Source organism: Cydia amplana, chromosome 21 (assembly GCF_948474715.1).
Source record: "Cydia amplana chromosome 21, ilCydAmpl1.1, whole genome shotgun sequence".
NCBI lineage: Eukaryota > Metazoa > Arthropoda > Insecta > Lepidoptera > Tortricidae > Cydia > Cydia amplana.
In genome coordinates, this window is record NC_086089.1 from 8,895,068 (window position 1) to 8,912,544 (window position 17,477).

General features: G+C 38.3%; 2 protein-coding genes across 2 annotated transcripts in view; one reads left to right on the plus strand and one right to left on the minus strand.

Moving 5' to 3' along the window:
- The window catches only part of LOC134658136 (uncharacterized), a 29,625-nt gene that overhangs the window by 2,733 nt on the left and 9,415 nt on the right, over nucleotides 1–17,477 (minus strand). The gene's annotated exons all lie outside the window — the stretch shown is intronic.
- LOC134658000 (uncharacterized) lies at nucleotides 1,330–5,606 on the plus strand. The gene is made up of 2 exons (XM_063513596.1): nucleotides 1,330–1,962; nucleotides 2,445–5,606. Exons 1-2 carry the CDS (start codon nucleotides 1,940–1,942, stop codon nucleotides 4,858–4,860), a joined length of 2,439 nt encoding a protein of 812 aa, XP_063369666.1. The 5' UTR covers nucleotides 1,330–1,939; the 3' UTR covers nucleotides 4,861–5,606.

Consider the following 17,477-nt stretch of genomic DNA (forward strand, 5'->3'; position numbering starts at 1 on the left):
CGCAACATAAATGTCAAATAACATTGAGTTTTTCTTTATTGATTTAAATGCCATTTAAATTATGAGTGGCCACCTTACGGGGCTTACGGTCACGTGATCGCCTTACGCCCCTTACGGTCACGTGATCGCCTTACGCTGTCTCGAGTTTATCATTTTTTCCCCACCTCAAAAAGTGCCCAGCGCCGCTAAAGAAGTTTTCACTTCAAAAAACTTCCATTTAAGAAAAAAATTCGATTCCTTACATTTTATAAAAAAAAATGTACAGCAACAATATACATAAACGCAATATTTCACCGACAAAATCGCAATTTCCTTGTTTTCCATACATCGGAACGGCTTCTAACGTTACATGGTGACGTCACGATGTATTGCCATTTTCTTAGAAGCGTTCATAGAATTAGAATAGACAAGAACAACTGTCAATCTTCAAAAGTGCGACCAAAAATGAAATGCAAGTGTGTGCGTAAATTGTCTATGTGAGATCAAAAATAGTGATGTCATGTTACAACATATTAATAATCTGTCGGTGTTTGGTTGCTGTGCGCGACGCAATTAGATTTAGATGATGAACCTTACAGTTGCTTTATCGACAACTTTTTCAAATGTGTTATTTTAAACGTATTATCCAGCGTATTTCGCTAGCGGTGCAAAGAGGAAACGCCAGCAGCGTACTAGGTACATTTAGCCGGGTACCTATGGCCTAATAGCATATAATTATACCTACCCTTAATTTTTATATTTACCTAGTTATAAGTTTGTAAATTTGTTTGTTTGTTTGTAAATTACCGTTTTTAGGGTTCCGTACCTCAAAAGGAAAAAACGGAACCCTAATAGGATCACTCGTGCGTCTGTCTATCTGTCTGTCCGTCCGTCTATCACAGCCTATTTTCTCCGAAACTACTGGACCAATTAAGTTGAAATTTGCACACATATGTAAATTTATGACCCAAAGATGGACGTGTAACGTAAACAAATGAATTTTAAATATGGAGGCCATTTTTGGGAGGTAAATGAGAAAATTAAAAAATAAAGTTTTTTCAAACTACATATATCGTGTTACATATCAGATGAAAGAGCTCATTGTAAGAATCTCAAATATATATTTTTTATAATTTTAGGATTAATAGTTTCGCAGTTATTCAAGAAAATAGGCAAATAATGACCATTCCCCCCCCCCCCCCCCCTTATCTTCGAAACTACTGGGTCTAAAATTTTGAAAAAAATACACAAAATAGTTCTTTACCTACTGCCGTCCTCAAGCTAAAAGGCCGTTAAAGGCTCTTACGACGTTTTTGAGTTAATATCACAGCGCGATACAGTAAACAATTCTCTATCTACCTATCTAGGTGTCATAGCTCTATGTGAAAAAACCGCGAAGTTACGGCCGTCCCGCGAGCGGCTAAATACACCATTTTGCCACTTTTACCAGCAAAAAGGCAGTTTTTAATTAGAAAATTCACTAAAAGGCTGTTAAAGGCCAATAACTGCTTCTTACTATTTGACATCGGGTATTTAGTACAACTCTTAAAAACAGTTATTGCAACTTCCACGACTAAAAGGTGGCTACTGTACTTTAACTGCTCCCTAGCGTAACAAATATTACGGCCAAATGATGATTACTCCCAAACTAAATAGCAGCTAAGCTATAAATACACAATTAAAAAGCCGTTAAAGTCGCTTAGCCGCCTTGTCGTTAGTATAGGCGTAAAAGGTATACATGCAAATGCATCGGTTTAAGGCCGTCACGGCTTTTTAATTTGGCAATGATAGAACAAAATAGTAGACAGTTCCAGAAATATATCGCGGTAACTAGGTATTCCATATCAATAAGGCGGTTACTTGATCCTCGCTCGAAGCAACGAAATCAGTTGCGCGGGCGCTCCCGTCGAGTGAGGGTGTGGCACGTGAAGACCGGGCGCAGTTTCCCGCCAATTCCAGTATGCAGCCGCGCAAACTCACGAGGTAAAGTATTTTTACGTATTCATTTGGGATAAGTATTATGTACCTACCGTTTAACGACCTTCTTATAGATAGTTTAACACCTGTTTTGGCGCGTTATTTCTTTAGTCAAGTTTAGTACTCTACTCAATGTACATTTTACTTCATCATTTTCAATTGGGAACTAATTTGATGTGTAGGTATATCTTGTGAAGATATGTTTAATAGCATTGTATGTACTATGAAGCTTGCCTGGTGATGGAGAGACAAAACAATCATGAGAACTCATAAAACAATCTTTAAATTGTCTGTCTGCCTGTAGTGTGTTGCATAAGTTGTATTAATAGTATAATCGGAAACATAATCTTACTTTTTTGACCAAAACGTTTTTATGGACGTCTTCTCACAGTTAAGTACACTTCACATACCTACGCGGGACAAAAAAACTACTTTTTTAGGATAAGGTAGGCACCTAGAACTTATAGAAATATGTTTAATTGCTCCAGGTATGAACCGAAGACCTCTCGGTTGAAAACCATTTTAGACAGATGTAGAAATCCATCAAACCAAAACAGTGAAGACATCCATCATTCGGTCGATTGTCATAACATCCAGTTGCCTGATCATTATGTGGAACCCACGTCATCACACGAAAAACCTGTGGAAAAAGGATTACCTAAACATTGTGTCCAAGAGATGGTAAATGAAGTCAATCGCAGGAATTATTCACTCACATCTGATATATTTAATAATTTTAACGAGTACGCTACCACACAATCTAAATCTTCTGTCTTTTTGTCGAATGCCGTAGATCTTCTCCAACAAGCGTTCCCAGCGACCAATACTGAAAAACAACTTGATTTAAGGTGTGATGAAGAGCTAAGCATAAGCAGCCGAAGTTCTTCATCGTCACACAGAGATGATGATTTTTCATCCGATGATTCCGTGCGCGACAAAAATTATATTCCAGAAACGAGTAGTAGTGATGATTCTGAAAATAAAATTGCGGCCCCAGTCTTGAATAAACATCCGAATAAGCACTCCCATATGTCTATGTTTAATACAACCAATATTATTAAGCGAAGAAATACCATTAACATAGAAATCATACCCGATACCCAAACTAATAAAATCGGTGAAAGAATTCTAAAACGAAGGAATACTACGGAGTTAAATTATATACCCACAATTAACAATAGCGAAGAGATTAGTATTGATTTATCTGGAGAAAATGGTCAAAGTTCACCTGCACCTAAGCGAAAAAAATACGATACAAGTCTAAGTGAAAGAAACGCCGACAAGAAAGAAGACAAGCGATTGGAATATCTGGTTAAGCCAGGGTGCGATTCAAAATGTCATAAAAAATGCACTACCTTATTGACAGATGAAGAGAGAGAGGATGTTAACGACAGTTACTGGAATTTAACATGGAAAGAAAGAAGATTATTCATACAAAATAATGTGCCTGTAGTTGTACCTAAGAGGCAAAAGACTGGACCAAATCTTCGAGCCCCAAGGAGAACGTTTTTCCTAAGAAAACATGATGATACAAAAGTGGCAGTTTGTAAAATATTTTTTTTGACTACACTCGGATTTAATAAAACGAATGACAAGGTTTTGTACAACTCTTTAGCTGATGACGATTTGACCGATTCACGTGGAAAACATACTAAGACATTAGCTTACGATAGAGAAATACTTCGTCAACACGTTGAATCGTTCCATCCTTTAGAACCACATTACCGAAGAGCGCATGCTCCTAACCGTAGATATTTGCCGAGCGACGTAACTATCACGTTTATGCATGACCACTTTTGCAAAAAATATCCTCAAGATCCAGTTTCTTACGAATTATATAGGCAGGTCGTTAAAGAAATGAATATATCTTTTACTAATTTAGGAAATGAAGAATGTGAGGTTTGCGAAAGCTACCAAATACACAAAAAAGAAAGTTCTCATAATATCGAGGAAAATATTCTAGATAACTGCGAGGACTGCACATCATTTGCGATTCATCATGACAAATATGTTGCAGCTAGAAAATTGTATGAAGAACACAAGACTGAACAAGACCCGGATAATATATATTTTAGTGCTGATTTGCAAAAGGTTATAATGCTTCCAAGATTGGACACATTTAAGAAAATAATATTCTGTTTACGTCTTGCTACATATAATCAAACCTTTGCACCATTGGGAAAAATAACATCTAGTATTAAACCTTACGCTGTTCTTTGGCACGACGCTATAGCTGGAAGAAAGCAAGAAGACATAATGAGTGCATTTTTTTCATTCTTTTTGCAATATCGTGACACCAAACATGTAAATATATGGCTTGATAACTGCAGTGCACAGAACAAGAACTGGCTTTTATATTCCATGCTAGTTCATATGGTTAATAGCGATTATATAGGCACGGAATCCATAACGTTGTACTACTTCGAACCTGGTCACACTTTCATGAGCTGTGACCAGTTTCATCATCAAGTCGAATTGTCCATGAAACACAAAGGCAAAATTTACGACTTTGCTGATTTTACGGAATCAGTGGGATCAGCGAACAAGGGAAAAGTAACAGTGAAATCCATGGTAATTGAAGATTTTATTAACGTGCCTAACTTTACTTCAGAGCGTAGAATTCAAAATTCGAATCCACGTGTTTACCTTCGTGATATTACACAAGCATGTTTTACTAGAGGGTGCTATGATTTATCATACAAAACTGAATTCAAAAATGATTACCAGCAACTCCGCTTTCTAAATGACAAATACTTGAAGAATCCAAGCCCTATTACTTTTCCCAAACGAGTCGATCCCAAAGGTACCGACGTTGGTAGAAAAAAGGAAATTATAAACAAATGCTCACAAGTAATACCTACACATAAGTTGAAATTTTGGCGCGATTTGCCAGAATCGCGGTAGTATGTCGCTATTAGTTTTAATGAACATATTATTTGAGTTAAGAACCTAATTACTTTAATTATCGGGCATGTATTACGCCTGTAGTATTCTCTACCTCACTATTCTTAAAAATCATGTAAGACTGATCACTGACTTATATGTTATATTTAATTTTTAAGTAGAAATAAAGTTGATTGATCTCCATAAGTACAAATACGAATTTGTTATCTACTTGTTTAAGTAATTGTGATCATTGTCATTAGTTGTGTAAGATTTGTGACTGACTATCTACCTTTTCGTTAAAAACGATTATGGATAATTCTGTAAGATGATTAAAACATATTTAGCTGTATTAAAAAGTTATAGTAGTTATAGTACAATTACAAACAATATGGGTAAGCCATTTTACTATTAAAATAATTGCTCGTACTGAAGACTGAGGGGTGTTTTTAATTAGGAATTACATTAAACTGACGTAACTGTGATTTTAAGCATGTAAGAAGATCGCAAAGCGAATTAAATTAAGATGTGCTTACTCCTACGTTGTCCCACAGTAATATTATGATTAGCAGAGTTTATTACTAACTTGAACTTCAAATAAATATTATTTTGAGAATGATTGAACGCTAATTTCTTGGATTACATTTGATTTTTAGTATCTTATGTCTTTTATTTATTTTCTTCCTGCTCTGAATAAAGTAACTTCTTAAATTTGTTTATGGTAATTTGAAATGATTGTAAACTAAAAAGCAGTTATTACATTTTGTTCTGAAGATAGCTGCCTTTTTATCTAGCTGAATTCACAAAATCTTTTAAACGATACAATTACAAATGGTTTTGTTAAATTAAAAGGCGTTTAAACATTTTTAATCACCTTTTAGTCTTTGATGTATTAGATGAGTTGACTTATTATTCATACCTAAAAGGCGGTTAGATCTACTAGTCACCTTTTAGCTATGTTCTACTTTTTAACTTCATATGACTTGTACAACGTATTCAATTTTAGATAAAATTACAAAGTTAAAAGACCGCTAAATATACTTTAGCTGCCTTATAGTCGTTTAATTAGCGTAATTTTGTTAAACAGGTACAAACCAAGAACGGAAATTTAATGATTTAGAGCACTTTTTAAGAATTATTACTAAATTAAATTGACTTAAAAAATAGTACTAATTAAATACTATATTATAACGTTTAATGTATATGCTTATATCCTACTAATTTCAAGAAAAATGTTTTCGCGCGTTTTTTGCTCATTTCTCAAAATGGCACTGCTGCATTTTGCGGCCTTTTAGCTTGAGGACGGCAGCCTATAGATGACAGGAAAACCTATCAGAAATGTGGTCAAGCGTGAGTCGGACTTAATGTACGGAACCCTTGAAACGCGAGTCCGACTCGCACTTGGCCGGTTTTTTTTCAAACGTTAAAATTTACGACGTTATGACGTATAAATAACACTTGAACTCCGTGTGCTATCAAAATCGTTACAACTTATCTTAGTCTAACTCTTACTGTGTTGGAAAGTGAAGTTTAAATTTACTGCTAAACATGTGCACCTTCAAAAAGGTATAACAATCGTTATTATTTGAAGTCGGTTATAAAGGTTAATATCTTAATGATGTCTTGTGAAGAAATTATTACATAGCTATTAATATACCGACAAGTTATCGATACTGTCATCTGAACATTTTGTCAAGCCCTAGCGTAAAGTAACAGTTTATGTTTTTACACAAAATATCTTAAATTATTGAGTAATATGATAAAATATTAGCACACAAAGGAAGAAAAACTTATAATTAACTGTATAAACCGGCTTCTTACACTTTTTATGCTGTTAATTTGACAAAATATTGTCAAGAAAATTTCGCTCGGAATATCATAATTCCTCTGAAATGAGTATTTGCTAGGTTTATTTGGCCCCGTGACACTGAAATCCGGTACACTACAAGACACTATCTTCATTGTATTACTTAATCAAATAGTTTTCTTCCGAACTTGTGTATATTTTTCAAATTGAAAATTACGGTGATACGCTCTTGGCCGTCCGCGGCCGTTGTCAAACTCCAAAATGGTCACGTTTTCTCATTTGTAGTCTGACTCTTTCGCACTCATGCGATGTTCATATACGCGAGGGCTTCCCTTTCGCACACTTCAGCTGTCTGTCAAGCGCGAGCGACAATTACAAGTCTGTGGAAGCGTTTCGGCAGTGAAGTGTTGACTAAAATGTAAGCTAAAATATGTCCTTTATTACTGAATAAAGATATTTGTATTTGTATTTGATCCTCAAAACAAACCTGATCGACTGATACCATTCATACAAAAAACAACGGGCTGCACTCCGGGAGTGCCGCCAGAAGTGAAAACTCAATGACTAGTGCAAAATGTCTGCAGCACTATGTATAATTGAGGTTAACGCCATTTAGCGTTATTTCTAGGGATTGCAGAACCGGTACTGTTTAAAAGAACCGGGATTATCGGTACCGGGCAAAAATGGAACCGGGATTTCCCGGTATTTTCGGTACTTTCGGGACTGCCTTCAAAAATCAGTTTATACATCAATTTTCAGTAAAAAAAAAAGCGTAAAACGACCATGAATCTTTCCTAAAACAATAAAAAAGTAGCACAGTGAAGGTACACACTTCTTTTGTACCATAATATGTGTCTTTAAGTCACACAATCATTAATATAATTTGTTTTTTTTCCTTAACTACATGTGATATTTTTACTATCTTTGTTGATCGGCAAAAACTGAATTGTGGGTCAGTAATATAATCATTTTTTTTAATATGAAAGACGTTTCGTGAAAAAGGATAAAAAAATTAATAATTTTCGCATGCGGTCAAAATGGGCAAATGTCCATACGACAAATCAATAAATTATTTAGCCAGAATTATTAATTCATTTAAAATATCATTATCATATGTGAGTTTGAATTAAAAGTTGTATTTTATTAATTACAAAATTGTCTCTATTTTTGCTTCTAGTTAGTATACAAATATGAAATAACTAATTGTTCGTATAAAATTATTTATCGTACAAACATTTATGCCCTTAAAGTATCAAATTACGCAATTTTATATTGTCGGCATTGACAAACCCATTGACTTTTTTTATTTAATTTAATGTAGTGGTCAGCGGTAAAAGTATTACCATCAGCCTTAGATTGATAAAATATATTTATTTTCTTTATAAAACATATATGATATTTCATGCTAAATGCTAAGTAACAGAAAGCAGTCAAATATTGTACCGGAAATTTTAGTCCCGAAAATCCCGAAAGTACCGGGATTTTAATTTTGAAATCCCGGTTCTTTGCTTGGCTCTAAATCCCGGGAATTCCCGGTACTTTCGGTTCCGGTATTTCCCGGGAGCAAACCCTAGTTATTTCGTCGCATTACTTGAAACCCCTAAGCACATCACTGTTAGTGCTCGAGTTATATTAATACCAGTTAGAAGGAAACTCATTAGATGGCATTTAAATCAATAAAGAAAAACTCAATGACACTGAAGTAACAGTTTTTCGATCAGGTCACGTGTCCGTCTTACGTCTTACGGTCACGTGACACCTGTTACGAGTTTAACATTTTTTCCGCATCACAAAAAGTGCACAGCGCCGCTAAAGAAGTTTTCACTTCAAAAATAAGGTACCCTATTCTCAGTGACAGGCGATTCCGTTAGGTACCACTACCCAAATATAGACCAGGCCGCGTAGCCAAAGTACCAATCGCTAACGCTCCGTAGCGATCGAAACGCAACTGTCCCTGTCGCACTAATATGGAAGAGTGATAGAGAGACACAAAGCGATTCGATAGCGAAGCGATAGCGATTGTGACCTTGGCTAGGCCGCCGGGGATGTTGCGAATATTCGCATCCGCATCCGCATTATTTTCAACATCCGCATTGAATCGATGCGGAGCTCATGCGGATGCGGATGTCGACCAAGTCGGTAACAGGAACGTCTTAGCGGCGGCGTAAGTGCTAGGTAATTTCGTCATTATATATAACGAAATCGTCTAGATCCCGAAAAGTCGGCCAAGTTACTGTTTATTAAATAAAACGCACCTATATTCTTGCTCAAATACTAAACGTTTCGTTTTTTTTTAATAAAAATTACTAAAAATTTAATATTGACGTTTTTTAAGTACCAAATCTTGACATCCGCATCCGCATCCGCGATGTCTAAAAATCTGCATCCGCAACATCCCTGATATGGACTATTTTTTTATTTCATTTATTCACTTCAATCAATCAGCACTTACAGATAAACCTTACGTGCTAATTGGCATTACATTGCTTAGTGTCTAACATGCATTAACTGCAATAAATACAATAAAATACAATCGGATTAAATCAAAACTTAAATTATATGTACAATACCGAATAATTATGGAATTAGGAACAATATTAATGTCAAAATCGTCTAAATAAAATAATGATAATAATTTAAATGATATGTACCTATATAAGAAGATTAAAATCAAATAAAATAAATATTACTATTTTCATTTTTAAAAATATGTCACAATTTACTCTAATAGGATTAATATTAAATTCATTTATACATAATAAATAGGCACATAACTGATTTATACCTAATAATGCACTCATTCGTAAATAATGGAGCTAGTGGTTACGATTTTCTCGATATAACGACATGATGCGGCTAGGAATTTGGTCTCGGTTGTATTGAAGATATCGAGTTGGTCGTCGCTGTCTAATATGTCGTTCAGTAGCGTCTGTGCATGGTAAAGAGGAGAGTTAGCAAGCAAGCGAGTTCGAGTTGTAGGGACAGCGAAGAGACCGCGGCGTCGAGGACGTAGCACTTTAGCAGTGAGTCGGGGAACACGAATTGCTATTTGTGACAGTAATTGGGAGTTAGCATGGTCTAATAAAACATGGTCTTCTCTTCCCAGAGTGTCACTTGCCTACGTCACAATAACATTGCCACTTTATTTCAACATAACATGTTACATGGGTACATTATATCTATGGTTAATAAGTTAATTTATTTCTTTATAATTTAATAATTTTCATTTATATGTATTTTATCTTAAAATTTACAATAACACGTCATTTTTAATTATTCGTTAGCAATATCTTCCGATTCACAAAAGAAATTTCAGACGTTCGGGTAATTCTGTTTACACTACTGGCAACACAGGATAGCGCTGTCACATTTGACAATCCGCCATTTTGTCCCTGACCGACCGTCCTTGTCGAACGCGTGTTAATTGTTATTTCCTTCTCGCTCAGTGTCAGCAGTCGCAGTGTTTTCCAAACTTTTCACGTCGTAAGCTTCGTAATTAATGTTTTGTTACGAAAATGGTTGGCTGCTCTATTCGGAACTGTAAGAGTAGGAGTGAAAAGTGCAGTATAGATTTGTTTTATTTTACTATGTTTCTACATGAATAATTTAAAATTAATGCCGTTAAAATAATTTTCACTGTTGGTTAAAATTCTCCCACATTTTAAAGTTTGAGAACCTGTAAACAGCATGATGACGTAGGCAAGTGCCAGTTAGGTCATTCGTGAATCTCGGAATAGAGTACCAGGCGGAGTATATTATTATACCATGGGAGTTAGTTATTGTCCCTCGTATTAGTTGGAAGAAATATTTGACTAGATATATACTCCTGCGGGTTTCGAGGGATGTGTAGTCTACCATACCCAACACGAATAATGTTGGATACAGAAGAGGATAATACCCGTATAATTTCTTATATAGGAACTATGCCGAACACGAATATTCGGTTCAGATCTCACCGAACCGAATATTCGGCCGAAATATTCCGTTCATCTGTGTGTGCGTTAAGGACGCTGCTACAAGTTAGAGCGAGAAAGAGAATTTGACTGCACCAGGCGTGTCTCACTCCGCGATTTCGTCGCTTTGCTACAGGTAGCTAAAAGTACATCCGTTCGGCCCCAATTTTGGGGAAAGCCATAAACCGCGCGTGGCGCTGTCGCCACCTAGCGGCCATATCTGTGCTGATCGTAACAGAGGCGTTTTGTTAGAGAGTGAGTCTTCTGTACTTAGTACTATTATCTGTGTTCTGTGGCTGCACCAAGATCGCGGTGCGGGTTTAAAGTTTACAAATCACCTCCCTAGATGGCGCTGTCACTGATGGAAACTAGCGAACGCTCGGTCGACGGAGTTATAAGGGGTTGCATCCTATATTCAGGTCTGTATGATAATAATAATAATAAATAATTTTTTGGAAGCCCCTGGACTAGCTAGCCACGGGCCAATGTTTACACTAAAAAACCGGCCAAGTGCGAGTCGGACTCGCGCACGGAGGGTTCCGGTTCCGCACCATCAACAAAAAATAGAGCAAAACAAGCAAAAAAACGGTCACCCATCCAAGTACTGACCCCGCCCGACGTTGCTTAACTTCGGTCAAAAATCACGTTTGTTGTATGGGAGCCCCACTTAAATCTTTATTTTATTCTGTTTTTAGTATTTGTTGTTATAGCGGCAACAGAAATACATCATCTGTGAAAATTTCAACTGTCTAGCTATCACGGTTCGTGAGATACAGCCTGGTGACAGACGGACGGACGGATAGCGGAGTCTTAGTAATAGGGTCCCGTTTTTACCCTTTGGGTACGGAACCCTAAAAACCGGCCAAGTGCGAGTTGGACTCGCGCACGAAGGGTTCCGTACCGTTACGCCTGAAAAATGGCAAAAAATCATGTTTGTTGTATGCCACTTAAATATAGTTGGTCAAACCAAATTTGTCAGTAAATAAGAACAAAAAAACTATACTCATCCTTTTCTTTTAGGTTCTAGTACTAGTGTAAGACAAAGATAGTATGACTCTCTCTGTCTCAGTGAACGCATATAAACACTGCTCTGTCTATGTTTGAAATGAGACAGTCCTTTGACAATAGTAGTTTGTGTTACAAGAGATCAAAATGATATATTTCCGTCAAGGGCGTGCATTGAATCCTGAGCATAATGAGGGATTCAAGTGTTAACGCCCAAGACGAAATAATTTTGATACCGTGTGACACATACTGCTTTTCACTTCAACTATATATGAGGAAAATAAAAAAATCTTAGTGTTGACACAATCTGATGATTAAACAGATTATTTAAGCTAAAAAAATAATGTGCAAAAAAACGTAAAAATAGTGTGCTGTGCTAGAACAGAAAAGTGTCACTTTGATCCCTCCTAGCTGGGAAGAAAAAGCTCTTTTCCGAATAGGTGGTGTGAAAACTATAATTTAGCCAGATGGCCACAAAAATTACCTCAGACGTAGAGGAAACATAATACACCTTATCATAAAAAGGTAAAACATACTTACATACGCTGTCGACTTGGCGTTAGCTAGTTTCCACTGGCTACAGCGCCATCTAGTGACGCATGTAGTCACTTTGACAAAGTCTTGGTATGTACTGACAAACGGGTCATTTTATTTAAAGTTGTCCCCTACACTTTTTTTAGGGTTCCGTACCCAAAGGGTAAAAACGGGACCCTATTACTAAGACTCCGCTGTCCGTCCGTCCGTCTGTCACCAGGCTGTATCTCACGAACCGTGATAGCTAGTTAGACAGTTGAAATTTTCACAGATGATGTATTTCTGTTGCCGCTTTAACAACAAATACTAAAAACATAATAAAATAAAGATTTAAGTGGGGCTCCCATACAACAAACGTGATTTTTGACCGAAGTTAAGCAACGTCGGGCGGGGTCAGTACTTGGATAGGTGACCGTTTTTTTGCTCTATTTTTTTGTTGATGGTGCGGAACCCTCCGTGCGCGAGTCCGATTCGCACTTGGCCGGTTTTTTTTTAATTTGTGAAATTCTATCAAATTCTATGTCATTTCTACTCAGAATCACGAGCTCTTTCTATCCTAACAGGAGAAAAAAAAGTGTCCCAAGGTTTTTCCCCATCCCGTTATTATCATGCCGCGATCAGAAAGGGATTAGAAATAACAGATTTCCATACACTTACGTCAATATCAATATGAATTGACAGCTATCTCAATCCCTTTCTAATCGCGATTCAGTAATGTGAAAACTATAATTTAGCCAGATGGCCACAAAAATTACCTCAGACGTAGAGGAAACAGGAAACAAAAACTATAATTTAGCCAGATGGCCACAAAAATTACCTCAGACGTAGAGGAAACAGGAAACATAAAACACCTTATCATAAAAGGTAAAACATACTTACATAACGCTGTCGACTTGGCGTTAGCTAGTTTCCACTGGCTACAGCGCCATCTAGTGACGCATTTAGTCACTTTAACAAAGTCTTGGTACTGACATAGAGAAATATAGTAAGACAAGAGGGCTCACTCCATACATCAGTTAGACCAGCGGTCGGCAACCGGCAGCCCGCGGGCCGCATGCGGCCCGTGAAGCGGTCGCTTGCGGCCCGCGAGCCTCCCTGGCTATTTTGTATGTAATATTGACAAACGACGTCTGTACTGAAGTACGTCTGTACTTACCTACACATGCGCAGATTTTGAAGGAAACGAAGGTGATCAGGCAGTATATATCTAAATCCATTAACACTGCCTTGGATGATGGCAACGTCACAACATACCCTCTGGAGTTCCTAAACTCATTGAGTGCTTTAGGACTCCCAGCACACACATTAACCTACATTTAATACTGTTGTTCTGTGTTTAAGCACTGACAGCCTGGACGCTTCGGGCCTTCGGCCGTACATGGAGCTCGGCCTTCGGCTTTCGCATTAGATATCCACACCAAAATTTCACGTAAACCATTGCGACGGTGTCCCTGACATAGACTCTCTCCATTTTTTTTCTATCAAAAAATGTTTGCGCTCGCTACGCTCGCGTTTTTGATACGATTTTAAACGTTAAGCCTACTTAAGCACTGACATCCTGGACGCTTCGGGCCTTCGGCCCTACGCGGAGCTCGGCCTTCGGCCTTTGCATTTAGACATACTATTGTTCTGTGTTTAAACGCTGACAGCCTGGACGCTTCGGGCCTTCGGCCCTACATGGAGCTCGACCTTCGGCTTTTGCATTAGACATCCACACCCAAATTTCACGTAAACCATTGCGGCTGTGTCCCTGACATAGCCTCTCTCAATTTTTTTTCTATCAAATTTCGCGTGCGGCCCGCGTCAACTTCGTAAACTACTATGTGGCCCTTGGCTGGTAAAAGGTTGGCGACCGCTGAGTTAGACTATTAATTTCAGTGTCTACATCTAGCATCGAGTAGCGGAACTATCAGTACTGCTACTTGACAATATGATGATGATGTCCTCCCAGACGTATCCGTCGACGGCGACATCCTGACAAAAAACAAAATGAACAAAAAAAGGGTCTTAACTATTACGTGCATGAGCGCGAGCGTGGCTCGTAAAACCAAATTTGGTTTTGAAAGTGTGACAACATAAAGCACAGTAGAGCTGCCCAGGTGCGTTGTATGTGTAATTGTAGGAGGGCTTGGGCCGAGTTTTTCGGAGCTGGCGTTTGGCGTCAAGATCTTTAAGTCGAGAGTGTTCGAAGATATCAAGACCCGTATTGATAGCAGTTCGCCAGTCCGATCTCCGTGTTGCAAGCTCCTCCCACGACTCGCATGATATGCCGGTGGCCAAAAGGTGGCATTTCAAGACATCCCTGTAGCGTAGGTACTGCCCACCAGCCTTGCGTTTTTACGTACAAGGTGCCCACACCAACGCAATTGACCTTTTATGAGCAGACACTCCATACCATACATGCCCGTTCGACGAAGAACCTCCGAATTTGGTACACGATCCTGCCACTTCAACCGCAGTATTGCTCGGAGACATCGTAGGTGGAATGTGTCTAAACGTTTTGTCTCCCTTGTATAGGCACCATGTCTCCGAAGCATAGAGCAACAGAGGTAGAATAATTGCTCTATAGACGGCAAGCTTTGTGTGGAGGCTTTGTCTAGATTGTACAGGTACACGTGTTAATATTCGAGGCTATCCATACATTTCATTTAAATTTCTTCATGTTTAATAGTGGGAATTATTTGTATTGATTAATGTGAATCAGTAGTGCTGTAGAAATAATACTAATTTCATAATTTTAGACCATAAGCTTTTCTCCTGCATAAAAGGGCTGTTTGTTTCTTCTATCCTTACATTTCTATTTCTTTCTTTTCCGCTTTTTCTTCGCAAGATGATTTTGCCCGATTTAATTGCGTATTGCTTTTGCTTATAAATAATACCTAAGATGTGCTACAGCGCTTGTTATTAGAACATAAAAGATATCTGCTTAATTCGCAACACATTTAGGCGTTGTTTATAAGGAAAGGTTCGCTTAACCATAAATATAATCACTCTTTTACTGTGCTGCACCGATTTCCTCTTGTAATGTTACGAGTATCTGATATTGCTACAACCTAATACTAGCGTTATCTGCGGGTTTGCTTGCGCAATTTATTTTCAAACCGCTATTTTAATTATATTAGTACCTTGTCTTGCCATACTGTGGTATAGTTGTACCAGTATCTGATGCTCGTTTCACCGCACCGCTTTCTCATGTACCTGGACTGCCCATCACACTCAATGATTGCTTCATTGTAAATAAATAGTATAAATACCCACCCTTGTTAGTGCTAGCGTGTGATGGTTACCAGTCCAGGGCGAATATTGAACACAGGCCTAATTTTACTATTGGACGCGTTCCAGGAACTCCCTACGGGGTTGGCATTTTTGCCACCATGACCTTGGGCTTGATGAAGCCTTAAGCGCTACCTCCGACGGCTCAGCTGTCGTGAGCTACCTCCGTGTCGACCTTGGGCGACCTTGACCTTGGCTGCGCCTCGTCTCTTGGCCTTAAGTCAAACTCCACCACGCTACGCACATCCGAGGGACGTGGGGTATTGTACTAGAAGACCGGCCAACTCTCTAGTAGACAGACCCAGAATCTAGGCTTCGAACCCACTCTTTTTCTAGTACATGGACTAACCTAGGGTAGTAGGGTTAGTTCTAGTATAATTATTAGCCTTAACTTATTAAATAACTCTTACTTTACTACTTTAAGCTAAAAACTTAATTGCTAGACTCAAACTTAATCTAAACTTAATACCTACAACTTACTTCTAGAAAATTTAACCTTATCTTTAAACTTAAACGAGATAGTGTATATTAGTATTAGAGTAAATTAAATAAATTGTTATTTAGATTTAAATATTCTTGATTATTTACGTCCCAACAATATCTCCCCAGGTAATATACGGTTAGGTGATATTATTAGTGACTCGTTGGTTCAGACCGCCATAGGCTGCAGCAGCTTTGGCAATCCTAGATGAAATTTCAGACTCGAAACGATTGTCATTCCACAATAGACTTCCTAGATACCTAAATGTACCCACTTCGTCCAGCGCTTTGCCCCTTAAATAAGCAGTAGCATTGTTCGCAGATTTCCCTCTTGCAGGTTGTTTGACAATCTGAGTTTTCGATGCACTGATTACTAGGCCAAACTTGCGACATGATTCGTCTAAATTGTCCAGATAACTCTGTAGGACTTCCATACTATCAGCCATAAGACAGACATCGCCAGCGTATAGGATCTCTGTGACCGAGACACACTGTAATTTGCTCTTAGCCCTGAGACGCGAAAGGTCAAAAATACTTTTATCCGTGCGAAAGTTCACCGATATCTGGTTGTTGCACATTCGAAGTGACATTACCGCTGAGAAATAGATGGCAAATAGGGACGGAGCCATGACACAACCCTGTTTAACGCCGCCTGTGACTGGAAATTGATCTGTGAAGGCGCTTTCATGACGTACGCGAGCAGTCATTCCCTCGTGAAATTGGCGCACAAAGTTGATAAACTTCACAGAACAACCACACTTTTCTAATACTGTCCACAAAGCCGCTCTGGGCACACGGTCAAAGGCCTTTTCGAGGTCCACAAAACATAAATAGAGGTCACGATGTTGCTCAAGACTTTTTTCCTGCATTTGCTTGACGACGAAGATAGCATCGACCGTACCTCTATTTGCTCGGAAACCACACTGGGATTCAGGAAGGAAACTTTCGGCAAGTGTGTTAAGCCGCTTATTGATAATATGGGCAAGTATTTTGCCTATTATTAAATTATACAACGGGACTTAATCGCGTATCTAAGTTTTAAGATTTACCTCCGCTCCGACGTTTCGAGGACGGCGTTGTCTTTCTTGCGAGGACTTTCCTGCTGTAGAAATGACGATCCGTGGACAGGATTTTAGGGTTACAGCAGGAAAGTACGGGAAGCCATTGAAATCAAAAAACATAGTAATTTCAATCGGGACGAGGGTTTCAAGATCTCATCCACATGGAATCCAGTCATTAGTAAATGTAAGCGTAAACGAATATCGACAGTCGATAAATCGAATATCGTTAGTGTTGTGTGTCGACAGAGTGACATCCCTAGTGCGCAAAACGTTCAAGCGGATAAACAAGACCAAATGCGGGTAGTTCGAAAAACTCGCGCGGTTAGACGATGCTGATGTCAACTTAAGCCAGTCTTCTCCGAGACCACGGGGACAACGCCGTCCTCGAAACGTCGGAGGTAAATCTTAAAACTTAGATACGCGATTAAGTCCCGTTGTATAATTTAATAATGTGTAAAAATCGTGAAAGTTTAAATCAGTGTTAAGTATTTTGCCTGCCACAGAAAGCAAGGCAATGCCTCTAAA

Excerpts from the sequence above, each read along its gene's own strand:
- LOC134658000 (XM_063513596.1), top strand. The coding sequence starts at position 1,940 with ATGCAGCCGCGCAAACTCACGAG. Across the intron at positions 1,963-2,444 it reads CAGCCGCGCAAACTCACGAG|GTATGAACCGAAGACCTCTC; the intron begins GTAAAGTATTTT and ends TAATTGCTCCAG.